Here is a 19,697-nt window from a genome sequence, read left to right on the forward strand (position 1 = left end):
CTTCCTGCCAGGACCTGACAGGTTATTACCTTAAGAAATTATTGAAGGCATTAAATTCTCTTGTGGATAGTTACTTCACCTGAATAAAAATGTTAGAAATCGATGCGAGATGCAACACTGGATCTTATTGGTACTAAAATATGAAGGCAGACATTGGTTAGTGGCTGTCTCCTGGACCCACCTTGAGCTGTGCATTGATTCACTGATTCCTCCTCAATAAAACAGAACTTACCAAAGACCCCAGTTTTAGACAGAGACCATCCATGCTTTGGCCTACTCAGGGCAAAAGGATTACCACCATAGGCTTTTCTCTTTTCACTTCTCTCTCCCTTTTTATTTATTTATTTATTCATTTATTCACTTATTTGTTTATGGTGCTGGTGCTCAAACCCAGGACCTTGTATATGCTAGGCAAATGCTCTAGCACCGAGCTCCATCCCCAGGCCTTCATAGGCCCTTTATATAATTGACTACAGCATTCATAATGTTCCGGGAGCATGGGAAAGAGAAAAACATCTTATCAAATAAAACTAAGCATCCATGAAAGCCATCCTCCACGTGGTACCAGGTCACGCGGACACCCTGGTCTTCCAAGCGCCTCTTATACAGAAGGGAGTCATCCCGGAGCATGTCCAGCTCACAGCTCACCAGGAAGGCCTCAGGAAGCTGAGCGATGATCTGATCTTCTGCTATGAGGGCTGCGTTTTCTACATCCAAAATGTGTTTGGTTTCCAGATAGGCGGCCTCATTAAAAGGTGCAAGGGTCTCAGGTTGCTGGTCTTTGCTCCTGAACCTCTTGGGGAGGTTGTCAGAGCTGAGCCACTTCCTGTGCTTGTTCCAGAAATCACGGGGTATACAAGCCCCTTTCAACATGGCGTCTTTCCAGGAGAGGTCGATGGCCAGGTACGAACACACACATGTCATCATGAGTTGTAGAGAAAGGAATGGGACATTTTGGTTCTGCCGAAAGGAGGGTAACTGTAAATTGATGGCCTGTATAACGGGATAAACCAGGACCTGAGCCCGGATCTGGGGAAGATCTGTTCTGCCCAACAAGATCTGGGTGATTACGGCCACAGCCCCTCCTCCAATGCTCTCTCCACAGGCCACCACCCTGGAGGGGTCCACCCCGTAGGCTTCCAGGGTCTTCAGGAAGTGGATGGAGGCATTGAGGCAGTCTGTGAGGACCACAGGGTAATGGTGCTCGGGGGCCTTGCGGTACCTAAGGAGGAGAGGGACCAGAACACGCGGGTGAGCGTGGGTGACGCGGGTGTCACTGGAGGCTGCTCAAACAGGGTACCCACTGCCTGTCCCACTGTAGCTATTATCCTCAGGGTGACCCCAAAATAAAGATGGTGTAAGTCAGTCAACCTGAAGTTGTCCCGTGATAGAGAAGAGGGTGGGGGTCAAACAGCGGCCCTTATGGCAAGATCTGGGCCCCCTGCCGCGGGCACTGGCCCGGCGCCGTCCCCTGGACACTGACCCTCCCCTGGCTCCCTGGCTCCCACTAGGATGCCTCCTCACGCTGTGTCCTCCAGGCCCCTGGCTCGTGCTGTGGCCTCCTAGTGACCCGGCTCTCCTGCCCACAGCTTGTCCCTGCGCTGCCCGAGGTGGGTGTCTTCCCAGGCTTCTGCTCCAAGCGGTGCTGCGCCTGCGCCCGACCCCTGGAGTTGGGGCCTCGCTCTGGGCTGCACTCGTCCAGCTGCCCCCACCTTCCCAGCCTCGGAGAAGCCCCCACTGTCTCGCGACACTCACCCGACAGACAGCAGCACGGAGTCCGTCTCCTGGGCCAGGAAACTGCACACGTTGTGGTAACTGTCTGCAGGAAGACAGGCCCGGCGCCACCCATGAGGGACGGCCACCGCCACCCAGGCCGGGCAGTGGGCAGACCAGCTCTCTGTTCCGAGGCTGGCCTCCTCCGAGGCCTTGGCTGCGCCGCCTGGGCAAAGCCAGAAGCCTGCCCCACTCTCCTGAACGCCAGGGCTCCAGGACCTTGGGCTCACTCTATGCAACGTTAACTTTCCAGTGGGGGAAACTGAGGCCAGGAAGGCTTGGGGACCTGGAGTGGCAGAAGCCAGGACTAGGGAAGGGGTCAGGTGGGCCGCCCAGGGAAGAAGGATTTCATTATCTATGTTGAGCAGGGAATAAGTGGTGTGGGATGGGTCGTTTTTCCAGACATTGTCACCCATTTAGCAGGAGTTCAGCAGGGACAGAGGAAGACTCTGGGAATGGGGGGTAAATGTAGCAGGACCCCCCTGACAGGAGTTGACCTGGAGGTGACCTCTGCCTCCACATTCCACCAAGAGACTCAGCACCGTCTCCCATAGACACAGGTACACATCACGTTCCCAAGGTCAGGCCTGTGCCCACAAGCTGCTCCAGAAATCAGCTGACTATTGTATGACCTGCCAGGGTCACCACCCCAGAAAGGGCCACGTGACCTGGGTACACAAGTGCACACCATGCATTGTCACACAGCACAGGGACCTTGTTTCCTAGGAAGGCCTGAACTCAATGCCTCTGCATCACGCTCCATGCCACCACCCTGTGTAATCAGCATCTGAAACGACCTACATGTCCATCCTCTTCTGCATCATCCTGCCCCTCCCCTGACGGATAGCCACAAGTCAAAGGCACAATCCCACTATGTCCTTTGTGCCTGGGAAGGATCTAACATACAGTAGGTGCTCAATAAATGTTTGCTGAGCTGTTCCTGATTTTACTTGGAAAAGGAAATTGTCCCTCAGCACATGCAGACAACTCAGGGTGTGGGGGGTCCAGGGCCCCTGATAGGGAACAGTTCTCTTGGACCAGAGAGACACCTTACTCCCAGTTACCTTCTGAATGAGAGCGAAAACCATGGCCAGGCCTCGGGTACAGAGGCACCACTGTTATTTCCACCAGCAGGTGGCAGTAAGTACTCCCTCCACTAAGGGAGGCTGTGCAAGGGGAGAAGGTTGTCCATGCATATGGACAAATGTTGACAGGCATCCGTCTTTTGTCCCTGCATCCATCCATCCACCCATCCATTCATTCCTCCAGCCGTCCACCATCCATTTATTCCTTGGCAAACACATCATTAAATGCAACTATTCACCCATCCATCGAGCTATTTGTTCAAGAATTGATGCCTGCCTTTCTTCCTGCCTGCATGCCTTCCTGCCTGCCTTCAAAAAAGGAAAGCAATGGTCCAGGCACTGGCGAGCCTGCCAACCAGACAGCAGAGGTCTTCCGTGTCCTTTTGAGGTCCCAATTCTTAGTGGAGGCAGATACCAAGTAAATGAGAAAACACAAGGTCAACCAAGGTACATTCAGATTGTGACAAGTGCCAGGCATTTCACCAGGATGATGTCAGGGATGGAGGCAAGGTCTTGGGTAGCATCATTGAAAGTGCAGAGACAGTTTCTAAACCAGATGTTGGGGGTTACATCTGGAAAGGGCCATTTGATACACAACTGGAAGAACGATGGGACCCAGCCCATGTAAAGCTGGGGGGCAGGGACTTCCATTGAGGCTGAGGCAGAAACAAGTGCACACCCTGCTGAGAGCCATTGCCAAGTAGGAATGACACATGGCAATTTCTTTGTTGCTTAGAGGAAGGACTCTCCATATTGGACCCAGGTCATTTGCAGGGACATTGCATGTAAGGTGACCTTGCTCAAGGACCAGGGCGGATCCGGGTTTAGGGCGGGTCAGGGTTTAGGTCTCTCCTTGGGTTTAGGGTGGTTCCAGGTTTAAGGTGTACCCTGCTGGGAATAGGGCGTATCCTGCTGCCTCAGGCGTGCCCGCTCCTGGAGTTCCCGTTGAGTTCTTGCGGGATTCAGAGAGTATTTGGGATTTCCCCAGAACGTGTTTGTAGAGTGCCGGTGTGAGTTTGGGAATAAAGAATTGCTGTTTGAATCTACAAGGCTGTGAGTGGCTCGTGATTTTGTGCCCAGCCAGACTGCGGCATTTGGTGGCCTACACGTGGAATGTCTGAAACTTGGAGGTAAGTGAAATTGCTCACCCCTGAGGGAAGGCGAGAGAATGGATGACCATTTCAAAAAACAATGTGTTCTTGTTTTGATTTGTTTTGTTTTTGTTTCAAGCTGTCTATCCCTAGAAATTTCTCAGGCAAACTGGGAAAAATGGTTGGCTCAAGGTTTGAAGTTTGTCGGCCCCGAGGAAGAGAAAATTGATACAGCGATTTTTCATTCCGTTTTTGTTTCATTCAGTTTCGGTTTTGTTTTGTGTTATCTTATTGGGTTGTGTTATCTTTATAGTAGATTTGAAATTAGTAAAAAACAAACCGAAAAGGTGTTAAGTAAATTGTTAGAGGTTCAGACCATGGAGAAAGACATTTTAGATCAAGCAAAAGAGAAGGTCTCTTGAGCTAGTCAGACAGAGGAAGAAAATTTAAAGGAAAGGGGGTTATTAGGAAAAAGGCCACAACAGGAGGCTGTAACTAACTCAGTTTTATCACCAGAGGGTGTAATTCAACTAACAGCCCCACCTATGGAGATAGTTGAGTGGCCCTCAAACCCCGTAGTTGATAAATGGGATCCTGAGACAGGACCTCAAAGATTAGCATGCCCTGTACTTGAACAGGTAGGAGGGCAGCGAATTCACCGTGCTTTAGATTTTAAAACAGTGAAGCAGTTAAAGGAGGCTGTAACAACCTATGGTCCCCAAGCTCCCTTCACGGTAAGCATGGTCGAGTCCATTACTAACTTGGACATGACGCCAGCAGATTGGGCTAATATGTGTAAATCTGTGCTAAATGGAGGTCAATATTTGTTATGGAAGGTTGCCAATGAGGAATTTTGCACGGAGACAGCTAGGCGAAATGCAGCAGCCGGTTACCCTCAAAGAAATCTGGATATGTTGTTAGGAAAAGGACCTTATGAGGGTCAACGGCAACAAATTGAATATGATCCTGCTATATATGTACAAATTGCTTCAGACGCAGTTAGGGCATGGAAGACTTTACAAGGACATGGAGATTTACAAGGTCAATTATCTAAGGTAATACAGGGAGCTAATGAACCTTACGCTGACTTTGTAGATAGGCTTACTCAAACAGCTGCCAGAATTTTTGGGGATACAGAACAAGCAATGCCATTAATAAAACAACTGGCTTATGACCAAGCAAATCATTGCTGCAGAGAGGTTATTAGACCATGGAGACATGAAGATTTAAACACATATATTAAATTATGTAGAAACATTAATGAACAAGGGCAAGTCTTGGCAGCTGCAGTACAACAGGCTTTAGTTGCCAGGGCAAAAACATGCTACAATTGTGAGCAAATAGGACATTTTAAAAGGAATTGCCCCATAGGAGGAGGGTTTAACAAAACTAGGTATCAAAGGGGTAGAATACCGGGTATTTGCTCACGATGCCATAGAGGGAGACATTGGGCTAATGAATGCCATTCTCAAACCACCATAGAGGGTACTCCCTTATCAAAAAATGGACAAGGACCAGGTATTTACCCACGATATCATGGAGAAAGGCATCAGGCTCCATTGCCAAAAAAACGGACTGCCAAAAACCCAATGCTCCGGGGCCCACAATCACAAATATACGGGGCAGTGGAGGAATCCAGCAACACCATCAGGGTAGTGCCCAGGACACATTGTCCATTAAATCCCTCATCAGACAAACCAGAGGAAGTGCAGGATTGGACATCTGCGCCTCTGCCAGAGCAGTACTAACTCCAGAGATGGGAGTTCAAATCATTCCCACAGGAGTAAAAGGACCTCTTCCCCAAGGAACAGTAGGCTTATTATTGGGACGTAGTTCATCTACACTAAAAGGACTTATGATAAGTCCTGGGGTAATTGATCCCAATTATGTAGGTTAAATAAAAATTATAGCTAGTTCTCCAAGAGGTATATCAGTAATTTCACCTGGAGATAGAATAGCACAGTTATTAATAATACCCAGCCTGCATAATGAATTTTCTAGTCATAGTGTAGAAAGAGGTTCCAGGGTATTAGGCTCCACAGGTGTAGATTGGGCTATGCTGTCTTTAAATTTAGATTCTCGCCCAATGCTAAAACTAAATATTCAAGGACATGAGTTTAATGGGCTACTGGACACAGGTGCTGACCTTAGCATCATCTCTCATCAAGAATGGCCAAAACATTGGCCATTACAACAAGCAACTCAAACATTTCAAGGCCTAGGAGTGGCGACTAATCCCCATAGAAGTGAAATGATATTAGATTGGAAGGATCCTGAAGGATGTGAAGGAACTATACAGCCATATGTATTGGATCATCTTCCTATAAATTTATGGGGACGAGATGTCCTAGATCAATTAGGTTTGACGTTAACAAATAACATCAATCCTAATGCGCCCACTACTAGGGCTAGACAAGGTTTTAGGAAAGAAAAAAGATTAGGAGAACAAGAACAAGGTATAACAGCACCAATACAAATAGATCAAGGAATAAACAGACATGGGTTGGATTTTCAGAAAGGGCCACTGAGACAATCAAAATTACTTGGAAATCAGAAAGACCAGTGTGGGTTCCTCAGTGGCCCCTGACTAAAGAAAAGATACAAGTAGCCCATGATCTGGTCAAACAACAATTAGTGGAGGGACATATACAACCTTCCATATCTCCCCATAATACTCCCATTTTTGTCTTCAAAAAGAAATCTGGTAAAGGGAGATTATTGCAAGATTTAAGAGCCATTAATAAAGAGATGGTTATTATGGGACCTGCTCAATCAGGGATTCCCCAATTGTCTGCTTTGCCAAAAACCTGGCATGTTTTAGCTATAGATATTAAAGACTGGTTTTTTTCAATTCCAATTCATCCCGAGGATAGTCCACGTTTTGCGTTTACTATCCCTGCACTGAATCATGAAGGTCCTGATCAGAGATATGAATGGAAAGTACTCCCTCAAGGGATGGCTAACAGCCCAACTATGTGTCAAATCTATGTTAACAAAGCAATCCAGCCACTTAGAAATCAAAATCCTGAACTACAAATATTTCACTATATGGATGATGTATTATTAGCACATAAAGATAAAAACATATTGCTGGAATGTTATGCCACACTTACAAACTTATTAAAAAATTATAATCTAGAGATAGCAATAGATAAAGTACAATTAAATTTTCCAATTAATTATTTAGGAGTTCTATTATCCTCAACCATGGTCTGTCCACCTAAAATTCAAATATGAGTAGATCAACTCAAATCACTTAACGACTTTCAAAAGTTATTGGGAGACATAAATTGGATAAGGCCTTATCTAGGCATACCAACAGGAGAGTTGGGACCTTTATTTGATATTCTAAAAGGTCCATCAGATCCAAATTCACCCCGCATGTTAACTCCTAAAGCAAGAAAGGCATTAAAAATTATTGAAACATATTTGGAAAATATACATTTGGGTAGAATTGATATAAGTTTGCCTTTATTATTTATTGTACTACCAACAAAAAGTATTCCTACAGGAGTATTTTGGCAAGAAGGTCCATTATTGTGGATACATTTATCTTATTCTCCTAACACTATTCTTACTAGGTATCCTGAGGCTGTAGGACAATTAATACTCAAAGGAATAAAAGCAGCAAAGGGAGTGTTTGGAATTTCTCCCAATAAAATTATTACTCCATACACTATGGATCAAATTGATGAGTTAGCTAATGAGTTAAATACTTGGGCAATAATCATGTGCAAATCTAATGTTTCATTTGATAATCACTTACCATCTAATCCTTTGTTGTCTTTTTGGTCTAAGCATCCTGTAGTTTTTCCAAAAATGACAAGAAAAACACCTATCATGAATTCTCCAAATATATTCACTGATGGGTCAAATAATGGTACAGCAGCAGTAGTTACCCCTGATCAAACTTTTACATTTTTAGTACCCAAACAATCAGCTCAAAAGGTAGAACTTAATGCAGTATTACAAGCTTTTATGATGTTTAAAGATTCTGTATTTAATTTATTTTCTGATAGTCAGTATGTAGTTAATGCTATAGTATCCCTTGAAGATGCTGGTAGGATTTCCCCTTCTTCTACTGTTTTCTCTTTGTTTTCCACTATACAAAGTCTAATCTGGGACATAAAAGATCCATTCTTTATAGGACATATCAGGGCACATACAGGTTTGCCTGGAGCCCTTAGTTTGGGCAATGATTTAGCAGATAAAACTACACATGACATACATATTTTCTCTACACTAGAAGAAGCTACAAATTTTCATAAAAAGTTCCATGTCAATGCTAATACTTTACAAAAGCGTTTTGAAATAACTAAGGAACAAGCCAGACATATAATAAAACAATGTCAAAATTGTATGACCTTTTTACCACAAGTTAATCTTGGAGTCAATCCTAGAGGACTGATACCTAACCATATTTGGCAGATGGACGTCACACACTTGCCAGAATTTGGAAAATTAAAATATTTACATGTTACAGTTGATACTTCTTCCGGATTTTTGATGGGCTCCCTTCATGCCGGAGAAAAAACTAAAGAAGTTATAGCTCATTGCTTACAAAATTTTGCCACTGTGGGCGTTCCTAAACAGTTAAAAACAGATAATGGTCCTGGCTATACCTCTACCTCTTTTAAACAATTTTGCTCATCATTTGGTATTACTCATATAACAGGAATCCCATACAATCCACAGGGACAAGGCATAGTTGAAAGAGCTCATCAAACTATTAAAACGTACGTATTAAAGCAAAAAGAGGGAATTGGAAAGGGGTATATATCCCCCAAAGATAAACTTAAAATAACGCTTTTTACTCTAAACTTTTTAAATTTGGATTCATCAGGACTTAGTGCTGTGGAAAGACATATGTATCCAAAAAATGTACATAAGCCTAAGGTACTTTGGAAAGATATTCTAACAGGACAATGGAAAGGTTCTGACCCAGTGATTGTCTGGAGTTGGGGTTCTGTTTGTGTTTTTCCACAGGGAGAACAGCAGCCGATTTGGATTCCAGAGAGATTAACTAAAGCAATTTCTACAGACCAAAAAGAAGATGATTTGACTCAAATTCATAACAGCTGATATCTAGAGCTCCAGCTTGGCTATTCTTACATCTGCGACAGTGATTAACCAGGATACTTTTTTCAATATCTATTTTATTATTGCCTTTTCCCACATCATGAAGTTCTATTTTATTTTTTGAGCTCATACAGACCTAGGTTAATGTTTTTCTGATCAGTTTTATTTTTTGACTGTGGAGTTTTTAAACATTGCAATGGAGATTTCACCTAGGTAAAGCTACAAGGCCTTTACTATTGTCTTATGTGTTGTACGTTTGTGTGCACATTTGTGTTTTGTGTTGTATGTCTGTGTGTGCATATGTCCATATATGAGGAGCGCTCATGAAAAAATGGATCCAAATTATTATTATTTTTTTATTCACGTGATTTAAATAGTTTAATTTAAATTAGGTAAACAGCTGTTAAGGATTGATTTAAAGGAGGTTAACAGATCTGTTTGTTTACTTTCACCTTTCCTTTTCATTATATTTAATAATTTTTTTCAGGATAATGTCTCTTTAGCATCATTACCAGAATTCCTATCTTCATCCCAGTGCCGGTGAAGACAAAGATAAAACCAAACTACAGCTTCTATGATAGCTATCACAGTAAACTGTATAAACTGATGCATCAATGAATATAACTCAACAAGTAATGCTCAATCAAGGAGTCAACTTACTTTGGGAGGAAACGGACTTTGGGAGGAAACGGACATATTGATAGATTCCTCCGCTTTGAACTGCTTGCAGAACTTGCCTGGACATTGTGAACTGTTGTTTGGTGCAGCAAATTGTGGTAGTGCTGGCATATCTTTGCTGATGGTGTCACCAGTGATGCAATTTTTCCTAAGGAGCCGTCAATTGGCTTGGTGTCGTGGCATTTCTGTATCCTCCTCCCTTCTGCTAGTGATGGTCTAAAATTTGGGGGTCAACAGAGGTGAAGCAAAGAACCTCACCCCCCCCACACTGGCACCAAGGCCAAATTTGGGGGCCAACAGAGGTGAGGCAAGAACCTCACCCCCCTACTGGTGCATAGGCCTATCCACAAGCATGGCTATATGCTGGACCGGTAGTCAGTGACGGGTATGATCCAGTTGCAGTGGTATCAACCTAAGACAGGAGGCTGACGCCTAGAGGTCAGTTTTTCCCATGACGGGTAAGAGCCATATGTTGAATTGGACAACCTACCAGGCACGGTCCTTAAGCCACATTGCTTGTTGTTTAATTAATCAGAAGGGGGGAGATGCTGAGAGCCATTGCCAAGTAGGAATGACACATGGCAATTTCTTTGTCAGCCTACCCAATGTTGCTTAGAGGAAGGACTCTCCATATTGGACCCAGGTCATTTGCAGGGACATTGCATGTAAGGTGACCTTGCTCAAGGACCAGGGTGGATCCGGGTTTAGGGCTCTCCTTGGGTTTAGGGTGGTTCCAGGTTGAAGGTGTACCCTGCTGGGAATAGGGCATATCCTGCTGCCTCAGGCGTGCCCGCTCCTGGAGTTCTCGCAGGATTCAGAGAGTATTTGGGATTTCCCCAGAACGTGTTTGTAGAGTGCCGGTGTGAGCTCAGGAATAAAGAATTGCTGTTTGAATCTACAAGGCTGTGAGTGGCTCGTGATTTTGTGCCCAGCCAGACTGCGGCACACCCCATGCTGTGACTGCCCTGCTGAGACGGCACTGCCCCCACCCGTCCGGGGACTATTGCATCATAGACACATTGGTCACGGAGGCAGAGTCCCCATCCACTGAGCTGAGCCGCAGGCCCTCCCTCTGGGCTCCCCAGGACACTCTCCAGCCTCTGACTCCGTAGACTCACTCCCCGGAGGCTCTCCCAGAAGCCCCTTCTGCGAGCAGCCAGACCCCCCTCGCCTCCCTCCCCTGGGAAGCGGCTTACCCAGGCTGCCGAATATGGAGCCCCCTCCGTGGTAGAAGAGGATGCCGCGCCGGGGGCTGGAGGAGGCGGCCTTGGGCCGGAACAGCCTCACAGGGATTGTCCCAAAACGCAGGTCTGTCACCACCACTTCACGGTTATTCTTTATGGTCAGTCTGTCATGCAGGAAGCAGACAAACCTGGGCATGGAGCAAATCCCCAGCTTCTCAAGTACGTAGCCCTGTAGGGGAGTGAAGGAGAGAGCAGTCGGCTGTTTGCGGGACTTCTCTGCTCCTGTCCCCAGATGGTGTTGCCCCTGCCACTGCCGGGCTCAGCTGAGGACTCTGCACCAAGTCCCCATGACACAAATTCCCCAGTGGCCTGGTGGCCTCCAGTCTGGCTCAAGGTAATGCCCTGCAAGGCCCTACAGGGTTCCCCACCCACAGCCCCTGAAGCCATCTCCCTCTCTCCTCTGCTCACCCTGTCCCAGCCACAAAAGGCTCCTGGCCCTTCCCAAGCACCCATGACCCTGGATCACTCAGTCCTCAAGAAGCTCAAGCTGTCCGGGGTCCCCTCCCAGCAAGACAGCGCCCCCCACCCTGCCTCCCAGGCCGACATTTGCAGAGCCCTCCTGCCTGCCTTCCCATAGCACCTCCCTCCAGGGCACTGCCTGGCCTGAGGGGTGCGGAGGGCATTGAGGACCATCCATGCCCTCTCCCTGCAAGGGAGGCTCAGAGACACCTAGTGCTTTGCCTTCCCCTTGCGGTTCTTGTCCTTGGCCTCTGCCTTTGTTCTCAGATCCTGGAACAGCACCTGGGGAGGACGGGCTCCCTGCCTCCTGGGGCTCTGTGCATCCTTCACCTGCTCTACCTCCATGCTGGGGGACAGGGAGGACTCCACACAGCACAGTCCTGGCCCAGAGGATGGGCCTCTGTGGTCCCACTGCTAAGTACTGGAAAGAGGGCCGGGTTTTGTCCCCTCCTTTCCTCAGCCTCGCCCCTCAGGGGGGCTGAGGAACCTCAGCCTCCATGTGGATCTTTTCCAGACCCCTGTGTCTGCCCCAGACCCTGCACGCAGCAGAAGGCCCTGCACAAGACAGATGCCCAGCCAGTGCTATGGCCCCAGAGAACCCACTGGGATGAGGCGGTCAGCTCAGACCCGCTCCTGAAACCAAAGAGCCACACACTGAAAAGAATTTCTTCCAATAGCTCAGAAATCAACAGCAGGATGAAACCTCTCCTGCTTAGGATGGAGAGGTTTGATTTTCCTCATAGGCAGGGAATGAAAAAGTAAAGGGAACCTATATCATGGATGGGAACACCAAGGTCCAGAGAGTTTGAGACACCTCTACTGAGTTGCCCAGCTTGCCTGGGCCATCTCTGCCTTTCACCAGTGCCCTCAGCTGGCCAGGGGCATTCACAACTGTTTACAGGGAACTTTGCTCTCAGAACTTGGGTCCTACCTTGCTTCTACCTTGATATAATGGAACAGTTTGGCCCATTGTCCCATGGAACATACCCTGCAGCCAAATTGACTGGGGTCACACCTGGATGGACACTTCATGGGCTACTGATTTCTGGCAAGTCGCTGGTTGGTATTGTACCAGGTCAGCACTAAATGAGATATGATGGGCAATAACAGTTTTATGCCAGATCCAGGACATCAACCAAGACACCACATACAATGGGAACCCCAGACAACCTGGCTCAGACCAGGAAGGACAGCACCAGGGAACTCTAGACTCATTGTGGAAATTAGACAGATGGCCATCTTTTTTGGGCTGGGGGGGGTGCCAGGGATTGAACTCAAGGGCACTTGATCACTGAGCCACATCCCCAGCCCTATTTTGTATTTTACTTAGAGACAGGGACTCACTGAGTCACTTAGCACCTCGCTTCTGCTGAGGCTGGCTTTGAACTCACAATCCTCCTGCCTCAGCCTCCCGAGCAGCTGGGATTTACAGGTGTGCACTACAATGATTGGCTGAGTGGCTATCTTGATAACCAATGTAACTCACACTCATCGTCCATAAGTTTCCCCATGTATTTATTATCTCATAGTTTGCTGCCTCTGAACACCTAAACCACTTCCCATCTCCTCCCTTCCTATAACTTTATTGTTCTTTGGCAAAATGGTATGGAGGCTCTCAGCCCTAACTGAGAGGGCTCCGTGTGCAACACAAAATTATTTATATCAAATGAAATTCGTCTCCAGTCCAGCTGACCTTGGTGCATTGAATTTCAAGGACTCCAGGGCAGAAGCTAAGAGGTAGAATCCATGGGGTTTCCGTCAACAGTAGGAAAATGGATCATTTTCCACAGGCAGCACACCCACCTGGGAGAGATCAAAACCCAGGGCTCTGCTCGAGGCCTGCAGGCTCTGACCGCTCAACTCAGATCCACAACCAGACCCATGAGCTCAGCCTCTGGACCCTCACACAACTGAAAGCCCTTTCCTTGTGACAAGAATAGGACATGTTCCCACCAACGGGATGGACTATAGGACTCCGCGGCCCCTCCCAGGCATGGACACCACATTCTCCCTCCTTCCCCAGCTTCATCCACAGAGAAGCCCCAAATTCCTGCTCATCAGAAATCCTCCTCCTTGTGTCTCCTTATGCTGAGTGTCCTCTGCCCGGCAAGTGACTGAGAGGACGTCCAGGGCTCATTTCGTGGCCACTCCTCTAGCCACGGATTCCTTGAACATGAGGTCGCCTGTTGGAACCTGGAGCTCTTTTCAAAACGCTCCCTTGTGGTCCTCTTTTTGTGAACCTGAGGCCCTCAGGTCGACCCTGGCAGGACCCGTGAGTAAAAGGGGAAATTTACCCAGGTGAATGTCAGCTGCATGAGGCAGTGCAGGATCCAAAACCTCACTGGATGGCGGATGGCAGGCGGAATGTTGAAGGCGAGCAGAGGCTCCCGCAGGATCCACAGGCTGACCCCCAGGCTCAGGATGCTCACAGCCACCAGGAGGGTCTCCAGCAAGGGAACCATGGTGCTCCTGCTCCTTCAGAGTGACCGAAGAAACAGTGTCACCTGGAGAAGCCCACACGGACCTCCCTCCCGCACACACAGGCACCTTATAACCAACAGACAGCCCACTCCGGCAGATCTGAAAGGTCTCCAAATACAGGGACGGTGCCACATGCCTACCTGGAGAGACCCTGTCCCTGCTGAAGTGAAGACTGGCACCTTCTTCCTAGGAGTGTTCTCTTCTCTATCACACCACCCTGACCGTCACCACCCTGGGCAGGACTGGGAATGCCTATGGGGATGTGGTATCCGGGAAATAAGTTCAAACCCCGGCCAGGCCCCTGGAAGAATAGGGAAACTGCCAGAAACCACATCAGATGCCCTGTGGCTCTCCTTTCAAGAGTGAAATCAGAGATTAGAGGGGTGATCTGAGTGGCATGGCGACCAGAGTGAGGAAGGACACTGGTGTCAGAGCCAAGCTCCTGTTCCCAAGTCTCACGCCTCCTGTCCCCGTTCCCCGGCCTCCTCTGCTCCAGGGATGTCAGAAGTCGGCTTCACAATTACTCTTTGTATGAGGCCTGAGATTGTCTTCTGCACTCTGGGCTACTGATTTCTGGCATGTCGCTGGTTGGTATTGTACCAGGTCAGCACTAAATGAGATATGATGGGCAATAACAGCTTTGCCCATCTCTAAGGGACTGCCCTTCCCAGGACCGGCCAGTACCGAGAAAGGGTGAATCGCCACCCACGAGCGCGCGCGTCACGGCAAAGCAGCCCACCCAGAGCCCCCCTCCTCAGCCGCGTCCTTCACTGGGTCCTCACATGCTGGGCCACTGTGCACCTGCCACAATCACCCTGGGGAGGTCCAGCCCCTGGAACCTGGAGCCTGCTCAAGTCATTCCAACGTCCAGTCCTGAGCCTGCTGACCCTACCTGGCCGTTTCCATCCTGTGGAGCCACAGTTCCCTCTTTTTTCTGCCTCCTGACCAGCCCTGCTGCTCCCCAGGAGGCCACCCCTGAAGGGTCCTTCGTCCTCATCTTGGAAACTGTGAGTGACAAACTTCCTTTTCTGCGACCTTCCTCCTTTCATCTGTTGATCTCGCTGAGTAGTACATTTCAAAGTCACACACTATTACTTATTTTCATTTAATTTTTAGTGGTCCTGGAAATTGAACCCAGGGCTTGGAGCATGCTAGGCAAAATCCGTACTCCCGTGGTATGCCCCAGATTTTGTTTTTGTTTTTGTCTTTTGTTTGGGGAACAGCATATTGCTAAGTTGCCCAGGATGGACTTGAGCTTGTGATGGTCCTCACTCAGTCTCCTGAGGAGCCTGTGCCACCGTGCCAGCTTCATACACTGTGTTGAAAACACTCAGAGGTGGGGTGTGGCTCGGCTTAGGCCTGGGTTTAGCTTGCACTAGGCCCTGGGTCCAACTCTAGGCAACCATAAAGATGGGCTCTTATGTTTTGCCCTCTGAGCTGGCTGCTCCTTACTGGAGATAGAGAAGAAGAACGAGGAGAGGGACAAGCCAGCTCACTCTTGAATCTTCCACAGATCCTGAGGAAGAGGCAGGCCCTCTGCACTGGGCGCTCGTCTAGGTTCCGTGTGTACAGGAATGCAGTAGAGGAATCCATTACTGAGGAGAGTGCCTGCGGCTTTAGCAAGTCCCCTTGGGTTCCACACTCTATAAGCTGGGTGATGGAGGAGAAGGCCACATAGAGGTGGGCTCCCTGATTTTAATCCAGATGAGATTGCAGACCAACAGAGGATGGCTGGCAGCACTTCCCCTCCCCAGGCAAGGTGAATGCATCTGCCATAAAACGCCAGAGGGAAGCACCGGGGACCAGCACCTCGGGCCACTGAGATGCTAACCTTTGTCAAATGATCATTTGTCCCAGGCATGAAATATACTGTCAAGTTTATTAGAGAAATTCAGGATGGACACAAGAGAAAAGTGTCGCAGGTCTAGTGGCCATCAACCTGGGAAGCAACCACAGTGGAGCCCCTGTAATGCCAGATTTGTGGGACCCCAGTAGACCTCCAGGAGCCAAATCCGATGCAATCACACAGAGTCTTTATTGCAAGCTCGAGCCTGGACTCACAACCGTTCCCGATGCAGCGGTCCCAGGGAGTGAGTCCCGGCCCTTAGTTCAGTGAGATTTTACAGGTTTGGGGGATACTCTATGCATCATGACATCACACAGCAAATCATTCCATACCGCGGGAAAATCAAACAACAACTCTTAACATTGATTAGCACATTCAATGATGGGAACAATTTGGGTAGGGGTGATTGGTGAGTGCAAGAGGGGGATTCCTTTGAACTGATTGGTTTAAGCCACAAGGGGAGTACTGCTGAACTACATGGTTTCCCAACACGTTATCAACCACCATAAACTACTGGGGGGTCATCTGGCATCCCAGGTGTTTTCCCTGTCTCAGGCTGATTGGAGGTTGCTAGGGGGTTGCTATGGGTCCTCACCTAGCCTAACTGAGTCAGGGACACCTGGCACCGCAGATCTCTCCTGTTATTTGCAGATAAACAACTCAGCAGGGTGGGTATGTGCCTAGGAGTGCTCTGTGGGTTTTTCCCAGGACAAGGATCACGCCCCCTTCCTTAGGACAGGCTTCACTCTGAGGTAGAGGCTGGTTTCTCAAAAATGGAGTCACATCAGTTTCTCACCCCGACCTCCCTCCTGGCCTGCAAACCCAACCCCCAACTCATTTTATAGGTCTGAGTCCCTGGATGGAAGTGAGTTCGGGTCTCCTGCGGGGAAGACCCTGCATCTGTGTCTCAAGGAGGTATTTTCTTTTCAAAGTAATTAGTTAGTTAATTAATTCAGTCTGGGGTCTCTTTATATTGCCTCCGCTGGACTTGAACTCCTGATCCTCCTGAACAGCTCCCTTGGTCACTGTACACAGGGCAGGCCTCAGCACAGCTGAAGAACCCAGACTTAAGGAACCTGAGCCTTTTCCAGGCAAACACACCTGCTCCACCTGCCCCCACTGCGCTCGTCACGCTCGCTGGGCGGTGAGCACACTCACCTCTGCTCCAGGAAGAAGCTCCATCTCTGTCTTGCAAGGCCGTCAGCTCTGCCCTCCTTCAACACAGCCTGCCTCTGAGGCCACAGAGCCTCCGATGCCAACAAGCACAGCAACAGGAGAGACCCAGGGAGGAGGGTCTCCACTCCATGCATCCCTCAGGGCAGCAGGGTCTTGGCCTCTGGTCGACGTCCCCTGGACCGTGCGTCTCCTGCAGCCGCAGTGCTGGTGGGTGGCACAGGCTGGAGGACTTCAGCTGACCTTCTGCAGCACTTCACTGAGGACTCTGCCCACCAGATTCAGGCAGCAGGACCAGGCTGCCCCACGCCGACTCCATCAGTTGCACCAAAGTGAGGAGCCATCAGAGTTCACCTTAGGGAGGCAGGTGGCCCTCCACCTGCTTTGGGTTGGTTTTCCTGTTTGGCCTGAGGCACCCATCTAGGCACCACAGGGTGTGTTAGCAATTGCACAGAAAATCTAACGCAATGCTCTCAGCCATCCCAGCCCTGGAAAGTTAGATGGGGCTGGCCTGCTTCAGGCCTTAGTGGTATGTCCTTAACCTCAGAACCTTGCCTCTTAGGAGGAAAGCGAACAACTGTAACACCTAGTATTTTAGGAGACAGGACAAGTTCCTATGTGGCTTCACACAAGAACTACATTTCCAAGAATGCTTATGGGGCCCCTGAGAAGAGGGTGGTCTTCACCTTTTGGGGGCCCACCGAGTGGGACCAACATCAGTTGCAGGACACAGTGGGTGGAGAGTCCAGTAGGCATGCTGGCTGGCTGGTCATGTGCCACTGGGTTCCCAAGCAGCAGAGAAGCCCCTGTGACCATCTGAACTTGCTACAGAGCCTTCTCTTGCTCTGGTCCCCATCAAAGCTGGCAGCAGGTTCCAGGGCCTTTGTGGTGAGGTTGCAGTCGCTGACACACCTGTGGGTATGTTGCCTCCCAAATCCCAAGAGGCCTCTGGATCATGGAGCACCTTCATGGTTGGGGTACAGGTGTCCTGACCTGCCTTGGACCATGGAAGGGGTGACTCAGCCCTCCTCACCTTGAGACATTCACGGAGCTGACCCTCCTCCGGTGGCTGGTGTTTTATTTTCCTGTCTCCTCTTGCATGTGCCCCCTCAGGTGCTCTCCACAGCTGCCTTCCTGTTGCCCACCTCCAGCACCCTGCCTTCTTGTGCTGTTTCCTGAGCTGTCAAGACATTGAAGACCCCTGAGGATGGTGCTGTCCCACAGCAGAGAGCAGAATAGAAGAAGCTGGAGGAGGAACCACGAAGGTGCCTGGAGCAACAGATGGCTTCTGTCCTCACTCGCTGGATGGGAGCAAAGGGCATCAGATGAGTGAGTGGCAGCTTGGCAAGTGCCTGGGGCTGTGCTTACCTGGTGCAATAAAGACACCAGAGATGGAAGCAGCTGCAAGCAGAGTCCTGCATGAGCGACTCTGGAGCCATCGGCTCCTGCACGTTCCAAACTGCTGAGTTAAGCCAGGCTGTGCAAGGTGCTTCTCTGGAGGCTGTTAGGGTCGCATTTAGCTCTGCGGAGCCCTGTGGGATGCGCTCTGACTCTGAGTCACTATCTTGGTGGGGAGGAGGAGGTCCACGTGGCCCTCCCGACCACAGAGAGCCAGTGTGGGATTCTGCATCTACTGCAATGACCCATTCCAGCCGCAGGGACATCACAAGCAGGTGTGTGGGTGGACCCAGTGGCCCATCAGAGGCAAGGCTTTCTTGCTCACCCAGCCACCGTGAGCCCCACTCTCACTGGGAGCCGCAGGGACACGGCCACACCCCTCAGTGCCGCGTCAGTCCCCGGCCAGTGTCTCGTGGTCCTGAGGCCCCCACACCTGGAATCCAGGTTACTCGGAAGGCAGGACACCAGGAGCTCAAGGGCACACTGGGCAACAAAAAGAGACCCGTCTCCAAAAAATGAATAAACAAAACATTTAAAAACTACAATCTGTTCTTCAAACACAGACGCAGGGTCGTTCTTGCCAGACACTGACCTCCACGACAATCCAGGGGCTCCAATCTGTGAAGGGACTTGGGCTTGGAGAGTGGGGAGAGGCTGGGCCACTGTGGATCCTTGGTCATTTTCTGACCACTAGACCTGCAGCAGGTTTCTCTGTGCACATCCCAAGGTCCCCTAAGGAACCAACTACACCCCCTGATCCTGGGACACTCCAATCACTCACTCCTGCCAGCACCCCGTGGGCACTCCTACTTTTAATGCCCAGGCCAGCCACCTTTCCTGGGGTGGGGAAGTGCTGCCAGGTGTCCTCTGTTGTCCTGTGGTCTTACCTTGATTGAAATTAGGGAGCCCATCTCTACGCGGCCTTCTCCTCGGTCACCCCTGGCTTACAAAGTAGAGGAACCCAAGGAAGTTGGGCACTCCCCTCAGCAATGACTTCCTGTTTAGGGTGGGCTTCTTCGTGCTTCTGAGTGGTTGGGTGGATGGTTGTGCAAATGGCAAAGGTGAAATACAATCCACCAGCTCCAAGGGCAGGTGCCTATGGTCCCTGCTCCGCAGGGGGCCAGGGAAACACCAGCATGTCTACAGCATGACTAAAAGTTCAACTGTACCAATCACATCTTTAGGTTTCTGTTGGCAGTAGCCTTTCTGGGTATGTAAAATGTGTATGAGTTCTCTACAGCCGCGTAACAAGTCATCCCCCAACTTTGAGTCTGAAAACTGCAAAAAATCCATCCCCCTGCAGCCTCTTGGGGGTATAGCCCTGGACATGGCCTAGCCAGGTGCCCCTGGCTTGGGGTCTCACTGGCTGGGATGGAGTTTAAACCAGGAC

The 19,697-nt window shown here is 49.3% G+C and overlaps 1 protein-coding gene across 1 annotated transcript; it reads right to left on the bottom strand.

The window, feature by feature from the left end:
• Nucleotides 1-447: 447 nt before the first annotated feature.
• Nucleotides 448-13,871, bottom strand: LOC143405027 (arylacetamide deacetylase-like 4). The gene is made up of 4 exons (XM_076863359.1): nt 13,704-13,871; nt 10,903-11,119; nt 1,756-1,819; nt 448-1,222 (listed from the first exon to the last, which is right to left on the bottom strand). Exons 1-4 carry the CDS (start codon nt 13,869-13,871, stop codon nt 448-450), a joined length of 1,224 nt encoding a protein of 407 aa, XP_076719474.1.
• Nucleotides 13,872-19,697: the final 5,826 nt, after the last annotated feature.

Source organism: Callospermophilus lateralis, chromosome 7 (genome assembly GCF_048772815.1).
Source record: "Callospermophilus lateralis isolate mCalLat2 chromosome 7, mCalLat2.hap1, whole genome shotgun sequence".
NCBI classification, from domain to species: Eukaryota; Metazoa; Chordata; class Mammalia; order Rodentia; family Sciuridae; genus Callospermophilus; species Callospermophilus lateralis.